This window comes from Molossus molossus, unplaced genomic scaffold (assembly GCF_014108415.1).
Source record: "Molossus molossus isolate mMolMol1 unplaced genomic scaffold, mMolMol1.p scaffold_m16_p_10, whole genome shotgun sequence".
NCBI lineage: Eukaryota > Metazoa > Chordata > Mammalia > Chiroptera > Molossidae > Molossus > Molossus molossus.
The window spans coordinates 61178268-61200947 of NW_023425345.1; the positions used below are offsets into that span (position 1 = coordinate 61178268).

General features: G+C 42.5%; 1 protein-coding gene across 1 annotated transcript in view; it reads right to left on the reverse strand.

Annotated features, from left to right (window-relative positions):
* TPH2 (tryptophan hydroxylase 2) overlaps window positions 1-22680 on the reverse strand; it is a 94391-nt gene that overhangs the window by 21973 nt on the left and 49738 nt on the right. The window contains exon 8 of the mRNA XM_036251931.1: window positions 17465-17591. Within this exon, the coding sequence (XP_036107824.1) occupies window positions 17465-17591 (127 nt within the window). The remainder of the gene's footprint in view (window positions 1-17464; window positions 17592-22680) is intronic.

Below are 22680 nucleotides of genomic sequence, written 5' to 3' on the forward strand. Positions count from 1 at the left end.
CTGAGGAATCTCTCTCAGCATCACTGCCCAGACCTTCATTTAGCAGATGATGACACAGGAGATCACACAGACGCTATTTCACCTGGAGATAAATCTGTGAGATGGCCATCCATCCAATTCTGTTTTCCACATAATTCCATGGCTCTTTAAAAAAAGGATATTATGAATACAAATAGGCCTTTTTTTTTATCCTCACCCGAGGACTTTTGTTTTGTTTTTTTTTAATTTATCTTTAGATAGAGCAGAAGGGAGAGAGACACATCGAGTGGCTGCCACCCACACAACCCCAACTGGAGCCAGGGACAAACGGCAACTGAGGTACGTGCCCTTAGCGGGAACCAAACCTGGGCCTCTCTGGTCCATGGGCCAATGCTCTAACCACTGAGCAAAACCAGCCAGGGCTAAATAGGCTTCTTTTTAATGCCTTCTGGCCCTGCAAATATTTTGTTTCACAAATCAAAAGCTGCTTTTATTTATTTTTCTTTATTGGCTAGAGAGAGGAAGGGAGAGGGAGAGAGAGAAAGAAACATCGATGAGAGAGAACACCAGTTGGCTGCCTCCTGCACACCCCACACTGGGGATCAGGCCCACAACCTGGGCATGTGCCCTGATCGGGAATCGAACCAGCGACCTCTTGGTGCATGGGTCTATGCTCAACCACTGAGCCACACTAGCTGAGCACAAATCAAAAGCTGCTTATATATTCAGCAGTATTATTCCTTGGACGGTGCACGTAGCACATGAGCCTCCATGTAACAAAGCAATTCACATAGTGTGTCTCTTCTTTTAAAGTAATTCCATCTTTTTTCTAAAGGACCCTTTGCTAAACATATGATATAGCTAGGTACCTTGAAATGGCTGAACTTCACTCTGACACACGCACACACACGCCCATCATTTCGTACCGGGTGCATGGATTAGCATTCCATTTATATATGTGCTTAATCTTCTTTGCACAGAAGACCTACTTAAGCAAATGCTATAGATTCTGAAGTGCCCAAGAACTGACTTTTATAACCTAAGCAATTCTGAGCTCCTTGAAGGAGAAGAAAACTGATGAGCACATTCTTGGTCATTCATTTTTCGGCATGCCCTAAAATGTTCTGCATCAAATCACACATTCTCCCCAGATGTGGTGATTTTAAAGGTCAGCTCTTGAATGCTGGTATGAAAAATGAGGTTTTTACCGACTCCCCAGTAAGCTGTGGGTAGTCACCATCGCCTTTAAAGGGTCGTTTTATTTTTATCTCTGCGTTACGACGAGCAACACCCTCCTAGACATTTGGGCTACGGAGCTTGCATGTCCTCACCTATTTCTTCCCAGACAAGGCCAGGAATCCTGGAGGATGATCATATGTCTGAAAACTGACAAGAGAGGTATGTTCAGCAGGGAGGGCCATTCTCATGCTCCATCACCCTGAGCCGTCTCCTATTTTAAGTTTTTATTAATGAAGTCATGTTTCTTTTCTAGTCACTCACATCACCGCTGCCATCATCATCTCTCACACTCAGAGTTGACACTACCATCTATATGTGTAAATGGGGTTGAAAGATTTACCTGTAAACTGGGGACCCTGTTACAATGAGTGCCCATCATTGTAACTGAACCTCTTGATAGCACTACAGCTCTATCGAGCTCCCCTTTCTCTAACGATAACCACTGCCAGTTACTGAGACCCACGTGCTAGCACTGGACGTCATGTTCCCCCCCAAGAGGCAGGGCTAGGGAGGTGAAGTAGCACAGTGGTTTGAGCGCATTGAGTGCAGAGTGAAAGAACCCTGGTTCAAGGGCAAGCTCTGCGATTTACTTCACCTTAAGAAAGCTATCTAGCCTCAGTCTTGGGTTCCATGTCTGAAAAACAGAGAAAATAGGATGAACAACTAAGAGATATGGTCAATTCCCCATTTTACAGATGAGGTAACTGAGGTTAAGTAACATGGGCAAGCTGAGGGCTGACAGAGCTGGACTGGGATCGGTTGTGCCTGGCCCCCAATGTACATGTTGCTTGCCCTCCACCATACTGTTTGCCCTCTGTTCTCGGGGGCTGAATATTACAGACCCCTAGAGAGTACGCCCCGTTCTTGACAGTTGAGCTTGGTGTGTGCCGGCTTGCACTGGGGTAGGTGCCTTCGTCTTCTTTGTGGCCCCTGAGTCAGCCAAGTAAGCCAGCACAGGCCTGCTGGGAGCCCGTGAGGAGTTCACACTAGAAGCCAGTCATAAAAGGAGGCTACATTCTTCTAAGTCTTACCAGTAGGAAACAGCTCTGCAATTAGCCCAGCTCAGGAGAGCTGAGATGACGATAAATGAGGCTGGGTTGGAAATAAAATACATCATGTTTATCTTAAAAGGTCATATTATAAAGCTCAAAACTAAATACTACAGATATTAATTTAAACTACAGCAATCTACTTACATTTCATATAGATGCATTATTTGATGGGCACAAAATAGATCTGGTACAGATCAGTGAGAATTCAAGAGACAGCAAAGAATAGTATGACCCAAAATATTTCTGGTGTCTCATGACAAGCAGTTTTGCCAAACTTACCCTCTGTCTCTGGCTACTCAGAGAACTGGTGTGTTTGCTGCTGTTACAGCCAATCCCTCTATTTGACTCTCCGCCACCCCACCCCCCACCCCCCACCCCCCACCCCCAGCCAGTAGAGTCCCCTACTCAGCAAAGGGGAGACAGTCAGGTGACTGGAGATGAAATTTCACTCCCCAATCCAGGATCATGTACCCATCAAATGGGGGCTGCAACTCAGCTCTGGCCAGTTGTCTCCTCAGGCAAAGGCAGTCTGATCACCAGAGAGGCTAGGCTTTCTAAGAGACGCTAGGAATTTGGGTGTTCGTGTGATAGCCTCTGATGGGTAACTGCAGGCCTTTTTTTTTTTTCAATTTGAGCAAGGTATAGGCTAAATATATCATTATTTTGCCCCCCCACCTCATCCCCAAGATATCAGCCAGAACAGAGGGCGCTGATGTGTCATCCCTTTAGAGGATGGCGTGACTTAAAGAGTCTGAATCTGCTTCTGTAACAGTAACTTGCCTCCAGGACACTGAGCGCCCGTTGTGGCTGCCTCACCTGGTCACACCAGGCCCTGACACCCTAGACTCCGGAGAAGGGGTTTGGTGTAACAGACCAGGACTCAGAGAATCTAATCGCTCAGTCCCTCCATTATTTTACTGTATGCTCTTGGGCAAGTCTTTTCATTTGTCTAAGTCTCCCTTTATTCATTTATAAAATGAGGATTCTTTTCCTTGCCGAATTTTTATCGAGGACCAATTTTGTGTACAGCACCCTGTGGATGCCAGCGACTGTGTTAGGGGACAAAAATATGAGTCCTGCTTATCTGGAAGTGCCATTGTGAGACTTGAATGCTAAATCAGGGTAAGAGCTATACCTTAGGTGAAGTTTCCTGCTCTGAGATGATTAAGACCATAGCTATCTTTATGGTTGACTCATCTCCTCTTGGGGCTCAGATTCTATAGAGAAATTCCTTCCAGGTAGGAGATTATGGGCTTAATTACAGCTCAACGGTTCCTGAAACCCAATCTAAGGAGCTTACCAATAGGCAGACAAATCACTGAGATGCAAAATTGTCCTAAAGTATTAACATCTGCTCTATCAGCAAACATATATAACAGCACATTAAAAATTACCAATTTGACTGCTGAGAGAGTCTTCCCGCAGACCTTTGATCATTCATCCCTCTTCCTGAACCTGACTTAAGTGCCCTCCTTCCCCTCTTTGCACTTATCAGCTTATATTTGAATGCTTATCAATATCCATTCACTTATCAATATTCTTCACTAGAGTGTAAGTCCCCCAAAAAAAGACCATGTTGCCATGTTTCCCAGTTGAATTACCAATGTCTGACACATAGTAGATGCTCAGTATTACCAAATGAGTAAATGAATGGGCCATAATTGATTCTATCAGCATTGTAAAAACAATATTTAGTTGGAATCCAGCAAGGTTATGCCTTTGCTAGATCACCCTGGCAAAGAGGCACGATCCAATGCTCCTTTTCTTGCCAATCACAGCCTTGAGTTTTATTTTGGGAGAACTAAGGATTCTCAATTATATTTAAGGGAGGAATAGGCGAACATCCCCCCAAAAAAGTTTTGTGAAAGCTAAACATTTAAATGTTTCTAAAGTATGCCATTTTAAGGTATCTTGCTTGTTTCATTACAGAGAACTCTTGTAAACCTTGCTAATTAGACACCAACATAGGACCCCTGTTACCAACACGGAGAGAGACACATCCAAAAAATCCATCGAAACTGGAGCAAACGACATCTTTTGGAACTCTTTCAACAGCTTCTTTGCATACTTTTATGTTAATGCAGCCATCTTCCAGCCAAATGGCAAACACCTGGCTTGAATTCTCAGCAACTTGAACACCGAAGGAGGAGGAGCCAAGGTATGAAGCCAGATTTATGGCTTTCTTTAGTTATTAAGGGAGGGTTGCATGTATCAGTGAGCAGCATCACTCCTAATCTGCTCACAAAGTGGAGTCGAGGTCTCATATTTCATGTGTTCTCTCTGGCACAGACAATATTTATTCATTTGTTTTCCCAAGCTGTTTTCGGAGACTTGTCTTTCTCTGTGTTCACTCGAGGGAGGTGTGCTAATTAACTCAGGGGAAGCCTCCTCCATCTCCAGGGAGAAGCTTGACATACTTTAGAGAAGGCCTTACCTTTATTATTTATGCTTAAAACACTTCGCATTGCAAGGTAGCATGCTGTCTCCACCTCAAACCCCTCTGTATTATAAATTGCACAGTGTGCATTTCAGAAGAGAAAACCTGAGTTGTTGAAAGTTAGAGAATTACCCAAAGTCACACAGAAGAGTAGAAATTCTCTACAGGGGCCTTTCCTAAACTTGAGTCTTACTGATGTGTCCACCTAGACATCAAAGCACAATCATGTCAAATACACTAGCCAGCATTTATCGGACACTGTCCTAAGCAACTTTACAATGAATTGTCTCATTGATCCCCAACAGTTCTACAAGGCTCGATAGTACTATTACTCTTGTTTTGAAGATGAAGAAACTAGGGCACAGATAAGTTCATTAAGTTATCCAAGGTTACCCAGCCAGTAAGTGATAGAGCCTAGATGTGAACCCAGGTCATCTAACCATAAAGCCTGCACTCTGAACTCCCCACTGCCCTATACTGCCTCACTAGCAGGTCCCTCAGATACACAGGCTCAAGGAAAACCAATAGTGTCGTATACAGTGTGGTTCACTCTATTTTATTCCAGCTGTCCCCTTTACTCCCTACAGTATGATACCTGAGATCAAGTTTATGATCTTACTCAAAAAGAGAACACAGGGAGGGTAAATATTGATTAAAGTAGCACTCACTAATGGGGACAAGACTAACGCAGAATTTCAAGACTAAAGATTAAAATATGTTTGGAAACCAATGTTTTAATTTTTTTATAAGTTGTGTTGGTGAACTTCTCAAAAAAATAAAATAAAACTCATTAGCTACTTAGATGTTCACTGAAGCACTGCAACTTACATGAGCGAAAAGTCATAAACCCAATATTTCTAGAGTACCTCCTATTTATTCTTTCTTCTGTTGATGCAACAGATAAAGCCTCTGACAGCACCAGTCTTTGATAAATGGGTGAACATCTCGTTGCTCCGATTCCCAAAGCCAGGACTCTCCTTAACTTAGTTCTTTCTTGACTTAGCAAAATGACTTTTCCGGAAAATTAGAAGGCTTATATACCAAAATATTAACAGTATTCTCCCTGCTGCGATGTTACAAATAATCTTTATATCCTTTCCCTTACTTATCCATTTTTAACATATTTTTGCAATAAAGAAGAGAAACAAAGGTTTTTGTAAAGACTTTTCATTAAAGGGGTTCCCAGTCCCCTGCCTCAGACTTCCCTTCAGTGCTGAGGGAATGATTTTTTATGGACACTATAAAGACAGACTTGCAGACCCTGGAAATGATGATGAGGCTCCCCGGGGTGATTTATTCCTCCCAACCCTCCCAGCATTCTCACTTCACCTACTCTGGATTTAAGCCCTCAAATGACAGCATTTCCATTTTCTGGGAAACCTTTCCCCAGTATGAAATCCACCCATCAGAAATACCCCAGAAGTGCCCATCCTTACAGTGACAAGCATATAAAACTCTAAGCAACTTTCAATATTTCTAAGAAGGGAGCAGAGAGATTTTTAATCACTGTGCGTTCAGTCTCATGCCATGTTTCTTTTTTGTGCTTCCGTTCATTGTGGTGGCTCATAATACATTTTACATCTCCTAAATGCATTCTGGGTTTTTATATCACAGTTCAGAAGAATAGCTCTGAAAATCCTTTTGACTCCTTTATATGAAAACTACATTTGTGGAATGGGGTAATTAAACTCCTATAGTTTGATATAATGTTACCTCTGCTATTCTAGCTCATAAAAAAAAAAAAGATCCCAACCATCTTCTCCCTGCTTTTGCTAGAAACGGATTACACCACAGATATTACTGTTAATATAAGTATAAGATTTTGAGAGCCTACTCCATTGTAGTTCAAGCAGAAAACTCCTTCTTTTGTACATCTTCATAGAAATTAAAATAACTGCAGGAGTCTTCCGTGCCTGGTGAATTCGTTCTGGCTTCCTTGGAGAAGGAAGTGAGAAGGGCTCAACGTCAGGGCTTTGGAATCACAGGAAGAAGTTAGCTCTAGATGAAGAACCAGGGAATTTCAAGTCTCAAAATGACTTTAAAATTATTTAAATTCTCATACCCCTCCTTTGGCGCAGTTTGGATTTCTTGGGTAAGGGTAAGATCAGGTGCCACCTGGGTATGATATAGATAATGGCATGGCATACGTCACTAAGAGGTACCTCATCTCATTGGCTCCTTACTCAGCGTTGGGTAGAAGAACATCCCCATTATAAGAAGACAGTTGAGGCACAAAGAGATCATGGAATTTGTCCCTGAGCACAAGGTTAGGAAGTAACAAAGCTGGCACTTACGTCATCAAAAAGACAAGAGATAAAAAACATTGGTGAGGGTGTGGAGAAAAGGGGAACCCTTTTGCATTGTTGGTAAGAATATAAATTGGTACAGTCACTATGGAAAATAATATGGAAGTTTCTCAAAAAAAAAAAAATAGAACTACCATATGATCCAGCAATTCCACTTCTGGGTGTGCATCCAAAGGAAATGAAAACGGGATCTCGAAGAAATATCTGCATTCCCATGTTTATTGCAGCTGTATTCAAATAGCCAAGATATGGAAACAAGCTAAGTGTCCATCAATGGATCAATGGATAAAGCTGTATAGAGAGATATTCAGTCATGAGAAAGAAGGAAATTGTGCCATCTGTGATAACAAGAATGGACCTGGAGGGCATTCTGCTACGTGAAATAAGTCAGAGAGAGAAAGACAACTACTGTATGACATTACTTATATGTAGACTCTAAAATGCCAAACTCATAAAAACAAAGAATCGGTCAAAGGGTACAAGCCTCCAGCTACAAGATAAATAAGTTCTGGGGATCTAATGCCCAGCATGGTGATTAGAGTTAATAATACGATATTATGTACTTGAAAGTTGCTAAGAGAATAGATCTTAAATGTCTCACCACAGAAAAAGAAAAGGTAATCATGTGCTGTGATGCAGGTGTTAGCTAACTAATCACTTTGCAATATATAAGTGTATTATATTGAGTTGTGTAGCTTAAACTTACACATTGTTATGTGTCCATTATCTCTCAATAAAGCTGGGGATTTAAAAAAGCTGGTACTATGACCCCACTGGGCTAACGTCAGACTCAGACCCTTTCCACACCACACCACACCACACACTGCCCAGATCACCTCCCGAATGGCAGCTTCACCAAGTGCTAAAGGACCCCACCTGCTGACTTGTGGCATTTACGTGGATAAAATTAAGTGGGTACAGAGCTCACTCAGCACAGGAACAAAGAATGAACAATTACCAAAGCAGCTCTATTTTTATGAGTTTCCAAATATCTAAAAGGTTGTTGGGGGTTGTTTTTCTCATCTGCAGTTATCTAGTGGTTCTCTGAAGCCCCTAGGACATAGTTATAAATGATGATGAAAGACCTGAGTTAGAAAATATACAACTATTCCCGATTATAAAAGAATGTGTTTCTAAACACAGTGGGTAATCTAGAGCTCATTTTTTAATTCCAAATAATGGTGGTGTTCTCATCATGATGTGAATACATGGCAAATACCTCATAATGGCAATGGTGAAGGGCATATATGAAGTATACGCAAACAGATAGAGCAGAATGGTCTTAGCTGCCATATCAAAATTCTCAGCAGACAGCCCTAGTCAGAAGGAGGTGTGGCCTTGGGGCACCCCAGCAGAAAAAGACCAAAAGAAGCTAATGGTGAAAACAGTGAAAAAGGACTGAATAAGCTCTATGGGGCTAGTTAAAGAAATATAATGTTCTTTGCAACCATAACTATTTTTCTATATGCAAAGAAGACATAAAAGTGTAAGCCATGAGCTGGAGTAGACATTAACTTTTATTTAAGTTACTCTTAGAAATAACACACACACTGACCATCTACCCAAACATCGTGATTAAAAATATATGTAAGTACATTCTTTTCAGTTTTTATTGTTTGTTTGTTTGTTTTTATCCTCACCCAAGGACAATTTTTTATTTTTTGTTCAGATAGAGTGGGAGGGAGAGAGAAGAAGAGACAGAGAGAGAAACATTGACGTGAAAGGGACACATCGAGTGGCTTACCTACCGCACCACCCAACCAGGGCCGGGCACAAACTGGAACATGCCCTTAGCAGGAAGCAAACCCGGGTCTCTCTGGACCACAGGCCAATGCTATAATCGCTGAGCCAAACTGGCCAGGGCCATTTCTTTCAGCTTTTTGTCAGCTTTGTATTAAATGATCCAAACACTTGAACTACTTCAAAGGTACTACAGGGACTAAATGAGCCTGGGGCTTATTAATTCAAGCTTTCTGTAGAGATACTGAAATGGCCACTTTTACTGTCATACATCTTCAGAAGGAACGAGAGCTTTCTTTTAAAAGCACCTGAAAGTTCCCAACCCTCAGCCAGATAGGCAAAGACAGGAGAGACCCGGAAACAAGCTAATGTCCTCGGCAGGCAGGAAACATTCATGGCAATTCATAAACTAAGGTTACCTTTGCAATTTTACTTCTAACATGAATTAGTCAATTATTAGTTTAAGACTGGATGTACATTTTATTACCACTCTCAGCATTTGAAAGTATTGGTTATACCTGAAAATTCAAACACACTTCATTCACGGTCATCAAAAGCCCCAATCAATGCAAACTGTTTTACTTGGAACAAATACATTATTTGTTTTGATAAAGTATAAGCAGAATCCTATATTATTGATTTTATGACATTTCTTTCCTGCAGAAAGAAAAGAAAATATAGCTAGTGATTAGGTTCCAACTCACGATGAATTCAAACCTTTCAAAAAATATTCCAGACTACCATCTCCTAAACTGTACTCCTTAGAATATTAATAGACTGGGATGCTAATACACATTTCCTTAAAATAGACTTCTGTGACCATATAATGTAGTTTCTCAATTCTCAAGCTCACTTTTTTTTTACTTTTTAACATTTGTGAAATGGAGCCTTATTTTACAATGTAAAAAAAAAAAAAAAAAAAAATTACTAGCTGAATCTTTTCCCCACCCACCCAAAAAAAAAAAAAAAAACTATTAAATTAAGGGTGTGTTTTACAACCAGTGTCATCTTAAAATGAAGAAAGCATGGTAAGCTTGGAAAAATATTTTTTATTAAATGTGGAGATTTGTTCTGCACTTTATCTTATTAAAGGCTCTGAAAAGTCCTGCATTTGAAAAACAAAGCTTTTCACTTTACTGAACCTAGTTTTTCCCAAATATATTTGCCCATGGATCCCTCCTTTTACAGAACTCATAATATCATTTCATGAGACTAAGTTTCTGAGAACATATTCTGGGAAAGTTTGCTTATTCCTCCTTGTTAACCCTTGGCCAAGACACCTCTCTCATCAGCCTTAGGAACACGCAGTGACAGAATCCTTTCCATCAGAAAGTGAACCGAAACACACGTCAGGGTCGACAGAATCGAGTGGATGACCTAAATCTCTCAGTACAGGGAAAATTCCAACTGGGCCAGACGCCGATTTATTCTGCTTGGGAAACATCTGTGGTGTATTCATGCTGATTGCTTTCTCCTAGAAGTGACGCACAGTTTTGTCTGTTCAAATGCCTTTATGATGTGAGAAATGAATAGACGGAATTGAAGCCATCTGCATCACAGGATGGGATTCACCGTGTGGTGAAAGGAGTCCCTTTACATTTCTTAACATTTGAAAAAAGAGAAATCAATATTTTCCTAGGACTAGTTCCTAAATTAACATTATCAGCAAGTTCCTGTTTGTGCATCCCCGTACAACTCAGTGAACTAAGGCATGAGGCAAAATAGCAGGTGGCAGGAGAGGGAAGAGCAGACACAGAACATGGCACTTCTAGATCCGAGGGTAATTTTCAGGCCTGGAATAAGTGTTAAATAAAGTCATCTCCCACCAAACAGTTATCTGCCGACGCCCTACTAATCCAGTTTTGAGAAAAAGTATCAAATATGAAAATAGGTCGAAAAGATTACCATGTGCCTTTCCAAAGACATACTGGAGCACGGTCTAGCTGGCCCGCCTGTCGAGCAGGTCATCTGCTTCTCTTGAAGCAGCAGCAGCAGCAGCAGCAGCATTGACTGGGACCTTGTCAGAAATGCCAATACACCTCAGGCCCCGTTCCAGACCTACATGCCCAGCACCTGCATTTGCACAAGATCCCTGGGTTACTTTGGATTACTGTTTGAAAAGCACTGATCTAGGAGCTGCATAACTTTTGTCTGACTTCCTGTTTACTAAGGATTAGGGCCCACATGCTGTGAGTTAGATGTTACCCTGTGAATACTGGTAAATTGCACGTTATTTTTATTCACTAGACGTGTAAATTATTTCTGCCTGGTAGAAAATATAACTTCAAGGTTACGGTTTCTTGTCCTGTGAAACAGAAACCACGCTGCACCTTACTCCAGGATCCCTTCTTTCAGCGACTAGACAGTCTCAGTCCCCCAAATTCTTCTTTGAGCTGCATTTGTCATCCTACTTGTCTCTAATGACAAATCACCCTTTGACACGTGCTCAGCACTTAGGTTCAGCAGTCCCGCTTATAACTGCTTAAAATTATCCTTCAAAATCAGTCACTCCTCAACGACACTGAGATATTTATTTCTGGTGAACACTATTATAGCCACCTTTTCTTAGGAAAAAAAAAAAAATAGCCAGTTTTCCAGCAAAGAATCCTTGAGAATGTTCAATATGATATGAAGATGAATCGAGGGCCGGCAGTATAGTCTAACATATAATCAGACTTGAGATCCATGAGCTGGCAGCTGAGAGCCCAGAGTTCTGTTCTGGCTTGCAGACACAACTTGCAGCCAAAGAGCTTTTTGTTTTAATTTTTGAATTGGAAGGCCTTTGGGTATAATGTGTATTCTCCAGGTCTCCACAGCCTCCAACACTCCTTAGTATCTTCTATCAGGCTATTTCACACATGTTTGCTACCCATCTGGTCCCTGAAGGCCTTTACGTTTACAACCTTTCAAGAAGACACTAATCTATTAAATCCACTTAAGCCAGCACTACAGTGGGAAATGGCTGGTCTCAAAATTATAGCACACTCCACGCAGCCCTCATTGGGAATATTTTTGCATATCTATCACACGCGGACCCCGGACTGCTACAACGAGTACAACCAGTGGCCGTATTCATTACCCACCAGACGGCAAACTGTTTACATGTATAACGATTCATATAAAATACATTTACCAAGCAGCAGCCTCAATTTCTTCAGATACAAAAGAGTTTCATTTCAATGGTTCTCAGGGCGAAGAAACCATTGCCCACATAAAACAGCAGAGATAGCTTCATTCTCAAAACTGAGCATTATTAAAATGTCAAAATAAATATCAGGCAGAAATATAGCAAGGGGAGGCAGTAGCTACAGGCAATCGTCTGGTCCCTCTGAAGTCAGACCAGAGTTGCAGACCAGGACAAGACAGAGTTTTGAAGTGCCAATTAGTCCTGGTGGGCGCTGTTTCCTTCCTTAGACAGATTTGTTGACAACACACCACAGAAAGTTATTAAAGCGTCTGCTTTCACTAGGCATGGCTCTCTTTTTCATTAGCGCTTAAATTCACTAAACAAGGAAACGCAGGCACTATATAAACAGAGTCATTAATAATATAAATCTCACCTAGAGTGAAAGACGAATACGGCCTGCCTCATTGGTCAACATGAAGTGATTTCTGTGGCTTTCCATTTGTCCTCTCTATGGATTTTTCCCCTTTGGTACATCTCACCTCATTTTATTCTAGGGTTTCTTCAGGAGACTTAATGGGAACAACTTTGAGGAAATCAGCTAATAATACCTCTATTTCTCATCTGGGCAGCTCAGAGGACTTGCTAGCCACCACAATCCGCCCCCCATTGGACTTTTTACCCCTCCTAGTGAGACCTTAGCTCTAATCTCTTAGCCTTTGCAACTGGGCCATTAAATTGGGCTTCAGCTGGAGGGTCATTCGTATGCATGTCTTCTACTAGGATATTCATTCCGGGGTTTACTTTAAAATTGCCTGGCTGAAATCTAACTGTGTTTTCTTTCAAGACCATCTTCCAGCAGATTTCCATTCACTTTGGTTTTAGTGAGGGACCAGATGTGGTTGTAGAAGTCAAAGGCAGTTTTAGCATCATTTCAGGAAAAGCCGTCCTGGGCTCCTCACACTGTGAGTCTATCCTCCATGGCCTCCACATCACACTGAAAAAGCTTTCCAGCTTTCTCTTTGGTTTGCAAAACACTTTGATTCAGAGCAAGTGGGAAATCTCTAAAACTGGAAAGAATTGGAACTGTAAAGCTTGTGGGAGGGGAAAAAAAAATCAGAGAGAGTTGGGGCGGGGCTAATGCAAATGAGATCAGGCAACACCATGGTGAGACAACACCTCTCCACCCCAAATCTCCACTGTATTTAGAAGAGACTCCAAATCTTTCAGGTGGAAGTCTTTTGCCAGTTTATACTCTGTTTTCTTTTGTCGTTTTATTTTGTTTGTTTTGTTTTGTTTTTAACTGCAAGATTCCGGGCAGGTTGGCTCCCTTGGGAGATCCTTGATCATCCCTAAGCTGTCCCCAGTCACTTCCTAAATAGAAAAGAACCTCTCTGCTGGCTCCTACTCCCATTCTGAATCCCAGTCTCCAACAGTGAACTCAGAACTCACACACACTTAGAAGATTTACCTTAAATCTACTTCTTCGACCTATCTGCTCATGTATCTCAATAAAAGTTGACACTGACTTTGGGTGTTTGTATTTTTGTGTACTGGAGCGTGAGTTCCTTGAGGCAAGTACTATCTTCTAGTCTTTGTATATCCCTATTTCATGGTACCTAAGATTCTTTAGCCACTTAAAGAATATCTGTTGACTTGATTGGCTATTTCAGGAAGGCAGGTATTCCAAGGAAAGGGTGATGAAAAAGAGAGAGAGAAACATGATAACGACCTAATGCTCTCTAACAGGCGGAAATGTTTTTAGCCATCAGTGCTAGGGCAATCCACAGCCAGGGGTATTGGAATCAAGCTAAGAAATGCTAACTTCCGAAAGAAACGTGACCATCCTACAGATTTACTGGCCCTAATAAAATAGTTTTCAAGGTTCATGTATTAGTTTTCTTGTAAATATAAAAATAGAAATGAAGCGCCTTGGTTTGGCTCAGCAGTTAGAGCGTTGGCCTGTAGTCCAGAGAGACCCGGGTTCGGTTCCCGCTAAGGGCACGTACTTTGGTTGCAGTTTGTCCCCGGCCCTGGTTGGTCATGCGGGTGGCAGCCACTCGATGTGTCCCTTTCACATCGCTGTTTCTCTCTCTCTCTCCCTCTCTCCCCCTCTCTTTCCTTCCCACTCTATCTGAACAAAAAATGGAAAAATGTCCACCAGTGAGGATAAAAAAAAAAAAAATAGAAACGAAGAATAATGATCCCTCCCCCCAAAGATGTTCATGCCCTAATCCCCAGAATCTGTAAATATGTTACCTTTGTACATATAATTAAGGGTACCGACTTTGAGATGAAGAGTATTACGAATTATCCAGGTGGGCCCAACATGTCACATCAGTCTTTAAAAGTAAAAGACCTTTCCCAGCTACAGTCAGTGAGAGAGAGACGGGGCAATAGTAGAATGGGCAGAAAGGTGCAACATTGCTGGCTTGGAAGGCGGAAGAAGAGGGCCACAAGCCAAGGACTGGGCAACCTCCAGAAGCTAGAAAAGCCAATGAAACAGATTCTCCCCTAGAGCTTCCCAAAGGAACACAGTCCTGCCAACACCCAGGTGAAAACTGTATTGGAATTCTAACCTTATGAAACTGTAAGATAACAAATCTGTGTAGTTTTAAGCCATGCACAATTGGTTACAGCAGCAACAGAAAATGAATACAAAAGGCAACTCTGGGCTTCAGCATGACCCTCGACTTTGGTGTGCAACATTCCCTGCTGAACCCCCAAACCAGAGAGATTTCTCATTCCAGCTGAAACTATCCTTCTATCCCCCTTTTCTTCTCTGTGACTTTGCTGACTTTGTCTCATCTTTCAAGACTCAGTATAAAATTTCTCTCCTCTGGACCAGCCAGTGTGGCTCACTGGTTGAGCGTCAACCCATGTACCAAGAAGTCACCAATATGATTCCTGGTCAGGGCACATGCCCAGGTTGTGGGCCCAATCCCCAGGGGGGGGCATGCAGGAGGCAGTCAACCGACATTCTCCCTCACCAATGTTTCTATCTCTCTCCTCCCGTCCTTTCTCTCTAAAATCAATAAAGAAAAAAATATTTAATAAAAAAATTTCTTTCCTCTGAAAAATCTTGGTTTCTTTCTATATGGGCTATCAAGGTCTGAAATGTGGGGACCCTGTCATGGTCTTTGTACATGTGAGTTTGAATGATGGAATTAATTAATCATCATTTGATGGAGTATAAAAATAAGAAAAAGTAGAACTGCTTTCTTGTCACTGCTTTTAAGAAAAGAGTAAGATCACTCACTCACTAGGCACCGCTTTCATTCATCTTCATCAAGTCCTTCCTTAGTCCCTCTCCTCTTCTCGTTAGGGACACACACACACACACACACACACACACAACTTGGCAGAGTGAAATCCCGGTTGGTAGCTGTTCAGAGTTAGACAAGTAAACAATGCATTTGTCCCTGATCAAAAGTATGAGCTGTTGGGGGTCAAAAGCTGAAACCAGAAAACTTCAAGGGAAACTTTAAAAGTCACAGAAAAAGTTCCGAAATGTGAAGTTTAAACCCAGATCCAAGGTTTGAGAATTAAATAACAGGACTCTTGTGTGATAGTTTTAAACTGTGTCCACAAACACTTTGATACTCCTTTCCCCAAGAGTGAAGCCTAATCTCGCTCCCCGTGAGTGAGTCCCTTCTAATGAATAGAACATGGCTGATGTGAGCAGCATATGATCAAGCCAAAAAAGGCATTACAGCCAGGCTGGTGTGGCTCAGTGGATTGAGCGTCATCCCATTGACTGAGAGGTGCCAGTTTAAATCCTGGTGAGGGCACATGCTCAGGTTTCAGGCTCAATCTTAGTCGGGGGCGTGCAGGAGGCATTCAATGGATGTTTCTCTCTCAAATCGATATTTCTATTTCTCTCTCCCTTTCTTTCTCTAAAAAAATCAATAAAAACTTTTTTTATAAAAAGCATTAACTTCCTCCCTCAATCTCTCTCTCTCTCCTTCTCTCCCATCACTTGTCTGGAAGTAAGGAAGCCAGTTGCCAATAGCCACACGAGTGACCATCGTGGGGGAAGATTCCTAAGCCTCCAGACAACTGCAGGCCCAGCCCACATCTCCACGGCAACCAGAGAGGAAGCCCTGAGCCAGAACCACTCAGCTGAGCTGGTCCCCAAATTCCCCACCACAGACACCATGAGGTAATAAATGTTCATTACTTGAAGCCACTAAGTTCGGGGGTTATTTGTTATGCAGTAAAACAGATAGTCAATATGAATAATACATATTCTCCAGGGCGAAGGTGACAAATTGGAAAGTCAAGAATCTGATTTGGTCTACAAATATATTTTTCTCAGCTCAAAATGATGGAGTTTTAGATGAACCAAACTTTATAAATCATTCAATTCTATTTAAAAATCCAGATTGCCAGTGTCTTTCAACAGTCTGGAGATCTGGCTACACCAATGCCTGTATCTCCATCCGGCAGCCGTGAGCGGGAATCAGGACCCGCCTTCCGATGGAGAGACGCATGCTGTCCCCAAGCTCATCGAAGTCCCCACTGACCCCTATCCGTGCCCACACTGCACCAACGGCATGGCTTTCGCCCTGCTGTTCCTCTTTCAGCACAGAAATCTTTGCCAGTCCCCATGTTTCTATCAAAAGGAGGAGACAACAGATACGCTGAAAGGGCTGTGTGTCTTTATGAATCTAAGAAAAAATTTACTTCTTAGTAGAAGTGAAGAATATTCTTGCATGTCTAATACGCCATCAATGTGTATCTGTGTCAAATACACGCAACTTAAAATCCCACCTTTTCTTCCTCTGGTAGCTTTGCTCATGCAGGCTACCGATGGGTCCCTGCAGGTGAATGAGTTTGCTAAACCCGCTCTTTCCTATGGGGTCTTGGAAAAGGCTAAGATAAGTCACGTAAACTTGCCAGATCCAGCTCTCCAGCATCTTAAATGTAGCTGCCACTATTTCCTCTCATATTGCACACTTTGAGAAGAACTTTACTGAGACCAGAGCATCTATGAAATCTTTTTCTGGTTTTGTACACATCCTAATTGTTTAGCCTGAGCTTCTAACTGCTGACTCAAATTGTGTCTGACCACAACCACAGCCACTCATCAAAGACACAGTCCCAAGCACAACCCCTGCTTTCCCATAAACGTATACCCTTTACTATTACCAACATTTCTAGGAAATTGACATTAAACTAAAATGGGAGTTAGCAAACTACAGCACATAGCCCAGTCTGGCCCACCACCAGCTTTTGGAAATGAGATTCATTGGACCACAGCCACACTCGTTCATTTACATACTGTCTGTGGCTGCCTCTGCACCACAGAGGCTGAGCGGAGTCGTTGTGACGGAGATCTCGTGACCTGCAAGGCTAAAAATTTACCATTTAGCCAACCTCTGGAGGAGGAGAATAAAGTACAAGTATCCGGGTGGTTAACAAGCCAAAAACACACTGCTTCAAAAACACACAACACGGGAAAGGATAAAGTCACCATGCCCTATTCAGAATGCTCGTCTTAAAATTCATAGCTGATAACTAAAGCTTTCTTTAGCTTACAAATGGACATAAGTAGAACAGTTTTTTAAGTTAAAAATAAACTGACCGTGGCAAGTTTTTGAACATCTTCATCTGATGCTCCCAGAGACGCCAGGCCTATTTCTTGTGAAAATTGAGCAAACTTAGGATCTGCAAGTAGTGGAACATGTCCCAGCAGTTCGTGACACGTGTCCCTGACAAGAAAAACATCACAAGGAAATGTTAAACTAAAAGTTTTAACTACCACTGGTAGAACAAGACTTAAAATCCTAAACATAATGTGTTACTCTAATTACTGTTAATTTAATCAGTTCTAAGACTTTTGTCACATTTTAACAACTCTGAAATCCAGATGTACCTTAGAGTCAATGCCATTTTAAATTATGATATATAATATTTTTAATCAAATAGTAGAGACTATTTTCAAGTGCTTACTTTATAGCAAGTACATGATAAGTGTTTTATTATATATATTATCTCTATTTAATCCTCAAGAGAAACTTAGAGGATTAAAGTAATTTATTAATGTAAGATCTTGTAGATCAGGGATTAGCAAACTATAGCCGCAGACCAAATCTGTCCCACTGCTTGTTTTTGTAAATAAAGTTTTATTAAAACTCAACCATGCCTATTCATTTATGTATTGTCTGTGGCCTCTCTGGACTAAAACAACATAGTTAAGTAGTTGTGACAGAGATCATATGGCCCACAAAGCCTAAGATGTTTACCAGCTGGCCCTTGACAGAAAAAGCTTGCTGACTCTTGCTATAGACAGTGATAACACCAAAATGTGACTCCAGCTCATCATGATTTCCAAACTCTTGCTCTTAACCCTTCTGTTGCACTGCATCTCATTTACACTTTGCCAGGCACTGGGAAACAGCAGAGGATCCTGTTGTCATCATCCAAGTGGCGTTTCCCACAGTTTATCTGCCTATAACACAAGCAACTCCCTTGAGCTGCGGAGAGGAAAACCGTCCCAGTCCTCCGCTCTGGTCAACCTCAACTAGGCAATAATGGGAGCTCAGAACCCCGCTCATTCGCCTGAGCTTCCCTTTGGAGCCAGATGACCAGACAGCGGCAGCATGTGTCACAACATACCGAGGCAGACGACCGACTGAGTCACTTCCATGAATCACAGACTGTTCCCTGATACCAGGCTCTGTTGGAATGAAGCCTTGTGACTCTCTGGGAATGGATTAAGAGGCAGCAATATTTAATTTTCTTTACAAAAACCAATTAGCCAGGTAGTAATTGAAAGATGTTTCCTGATTTCACCTGGGCTCCTCTGAAGTGTACCACATCAAGCAGGTGCTATAATAGAAATGCCAGGTGCTACGGGCATTATCACAAGTATAAAGTAGGTTGGATGGTCATGTGGTGGAAGCAAGTGAAGGGTGGTCAAAGGCACAAGATCGATGCCCACAGGAAACAGATGGCATTACTCAATCAAAAGATCTTGTTCCCACAAGGAAAACCACTTCCCCAGCCCTGGCCAGCCACCTCACACACACATCAACGGAGAGGGCAGCCCAACATGTGTGGACATTGTACTAAGAGAAACTCCAAACTCATTCCCTGTAACGGTGTGCCAATAGCTTTCTTCTCGCACATCAACTGAGTTTGTGGAGAACAATATGGGTTGTTTTTTCTCCAATCACAATGCTTAAGGCAAAGAATCAGAATCAGTGATAAGGGGAACTTAAATGTTATCCAAGCTCCTCATTTTTCCCATGAAAAAATGAAAGGCAGACAGAGAAAGAAAGAAAGAAAGAAAGAAAGAAAGAAAGAAAGAAAGAAAGAAAGAAAGAAAGAAAGAAAGAAAGAAAGAAAGAGAAAGAAAGAAGGGAGGGAGGGAGGGAAGGAGGGAGGGAGGGAGAGAGAGAGGAAGGAAGAAAACACATACTGAGCTCTTATTGTGTGCTGGGTACTGTACAAAATGTTTTCATGTCACATTATTAACTTAATCCTCACTTACAAAGAAGTCTTACTATTCCTAAATGGGGAAGCTAAACGTCAGTAATTTAAGCATCTTTTTCAAGGTCACTCTGTTAATAAGAGACAGAGACAAGATTTGAAATCAGATTCCTCTGTCTCAAAGCTCTGCTCTTTCTGCTCTGTTGTTTTAACTTGTATTTGTAGAATAAATGAGAAGGGAGGTGGGCCTTAGTTGGGGAGGAGGAGAGTTCAACCAAGTTAGTTAGCTCAAGTAAAAATTATATAATCAGTATGTCCAAAATCTCTTTTCCAGTCATTCAGTGGTTTTTAACCTTCCAAATTACTTGAGGAAGCTTCTTTAAAATACCCATAGTCCTGGCCAGTATGACTTAGTGGTTAGAGTGTTGGCCCATGGACCAAAGGGTTATGGGTTCAATTTCCAGTCAAGGGCATGTACCTGGTTTGCACATTCAATCTCCAGTCCCAGTCAGCATGGGGAGGCAACCAACAGATGTGTTGATGTTTTTCTCTCTCTTCCCCTCCCTCCCTCCCTTCTACTCTCTCTAAAAATCAATGACAAAAATCTCCTTGGATGAAGATTAAAAAATAAATAATACCAATGAATAGGTCCTACCTAACACCAAGTCAGGCCAACTCTTTGGGATAGACCTGAGCATCTGTATTTTTTTTTAAGCTTTCTGGGTGACAGTAGACACAGCCAGTGTGGAGACCCCACGCATGACCGACGACACTGGGAGTTCTGCTAGCAAGCCTCCAGCAACAAGGACTCGGAACCGAAGCTGAATGTGATCGTGTAATTTTGAGCTGCCCACGTTCAATTCCACTAAACCCACATCATTAACCCTGGAGAATAATGAAAGGCAGTGACAGAAAGGTCACTAGGTAGCTAATTATTCCTCCCTGTGCATTTGATGCTGTTAAGTCTAATACTTCCCTGCTAGGAGTGGACCCCTAGACTCACTCCTGTGATCAGTTTTGTGAAAGGTCATGCAGTCTGCACCGCTGTTGGAATTGGGATCAGGTGGCCCACCGTAGATACATCTGAATACCCCACTGTAAATAAGAAAGCACCCCACTGACCCAAGTGGAAAATGTGACAACAATAATTCCCAAACTAGACCAGATGTCAAACTCCAGGGAAATACTGACATGGTATTAGCTCACGGCATCAATAAGAAGGTGGGCAGAAACAAAGATCATTTTGGGGGGCCAACACATGTTAAATGCTCGCTGTGGGTCGGGCACAGCGCTAAGTGCTTCTTAACGTGGGCACAGGAGGGGCTGTGGCTCCTGCACTGGTGAATTCTTGGTGCAACACTGGATCTACTTCTGAGCTTGTCAGACTCGGGGAGGCTGCTGTCCCCATCTGCCTAGGTCCTAACAGAGTCTGAAGGGCAGCAAGGAAAGTGAAAAGCCGGTGATTGAAAGGAAAGAGGAAGGCAAATACGAAAGATCCAAAGACATCAAGGAGTCAGTTCTCTGTGGCAGAAAGAGAGCTGTCACCTGGATTTTAAGTTAAAGTACCATTATCAGAAACCTGTAACTCGCAGCCAATTTAAGAACCTTTAATAGCATTACCATGACAAAGTAATTCAACTACACATAGAAGAGGAAAAGAAGAAGTATAAATTTGAGAGAAAAAAATATATATCATACAATCCAGAAGCTTAAGTCCCATTGTTTCATTAAGAATGAAAACCTATGCCCAGCCGGTGTGGCTCAGTGGTTGAGCATCCACCCATGCACCAAGAGGTTGCGGGTTCGATTCCCAGTCAGGGCACGTGCCCAGGTTGTGGGCCCGATCCCCAGTGGGGGGCATGCAGGAGGCGGCCAATCGATGTTCTCTTTTATGGATGTTTCTATCTCTCTCTTCCTCTCTCACTAAAAATCAATATTTAAAAAAAAAAGAATGAAAACCTGGAGCATCAGCCCGGCAGACCAATGAGTCGCAGGTTTGGATCTGGTCAAGCTCACGACCTCGGTGGCGGTTGTCCCTGGCCCTGGTCGGGGTCATGGGGAAGGCAGCCAGTGCATGTGTCCCTCTCACATAGGTGTGTGTCTCTCTCTCTCTCTCTCTCTCTCTCTCTCTCGCTCTCTCGCTCTCTCGCTCTCTCGCTCTCTCTCTCCCTCCCTCCCAATCTATCTGCAAATAAATGGAAAAACATCCTCGAGTGAGGATTTGAAAAGAAAATTTTTTTAAAAGAATGGAAACCTGGCCCGGCCGCGTGGCTCAGCCGGCAAACGACTGCGCTGTACTGCGCCAGGCGGCGCCCTCCTCCCAGCGCCGCCCGCGGACACGCCGGGAAGAACCGCCCTGGTTCTGCTGGGCAGTGGAGCTGCAGGTGGACAGGAGCCCACCTCTCCTTGAGCAAGCCTTCAAGTGCCCTATTTCAGCACCAGGAAGGCTTTTATCTTCTATGACACTAGTGGAACATTCTCAGAAAGAAACACCGGATTGTTCTCTGTCCCAGGGCCTTCCACTAATGCACGGGGTGCAGACAGAGGACACTGCACTAGAAAGATCTTTAACGTTACCAACAGAAGCAATTAATTAGCTCTGAGAAGCTGACATTTTCTCGAGTTTCTTTGAGACTGGAGGACTTAGAAGCTAGGTTTGACTACAACTCTCTGGGACTGCAAGAGGTTCCAGACTATTGGGAGCCTGAGGGAGGACACCAAGCCTTCTCTCCAACCTTTGTATCAGTTAAGTTCTGCGGGGCTGGATCATGCTATTTCGCCCTATTTTACAAAGTGCAATAGCTTTTATGTCCTGCAGGAGAAGTGGTTCCCTGCGTCAGCTACGGCGTCCTCAGCTGGACCCCTGAGTGTCTAACTGAACAGGTGTCCAAGTGAGTCCACGCTATTGCCTTATCTCACCAGATCCTTCTTAAAAGATTCAATTCTTTGGCTATAATTGTACCTGTCAGCACATGCTGCCGCCAATCTCTACATCGGCAAACTTTTCTCTTTTTAACTCACATCCCTTTGATGCATTTTTGCCTGAATAATGCTTTTCAGAGCCTTTTCACAATGGCGCTCTGCTCACTGCAAATGTAGGGCCTTTCAAAACCGTTAACACTGTAAAACATCATGTCTCCTTCTGACAAAGAAAAAGAAAGAACAAATGAAAACCTAGAGCTGCTATCAGACACCAAACTTAGGCTGCTCTAAATTGGAATGTTCCCCGGTAAGCCCTGTTAGGACTCCAAAGCCTGCGGAAATGGCCTGCAAGGGGGCCTGGGCAGGACGCCCCCAGGGAATTCTTAAATCATTCTAAGAAAGTTGCCATCTCGCTGTGTGGAGAAACCGGGGTCCTGGTTGTTA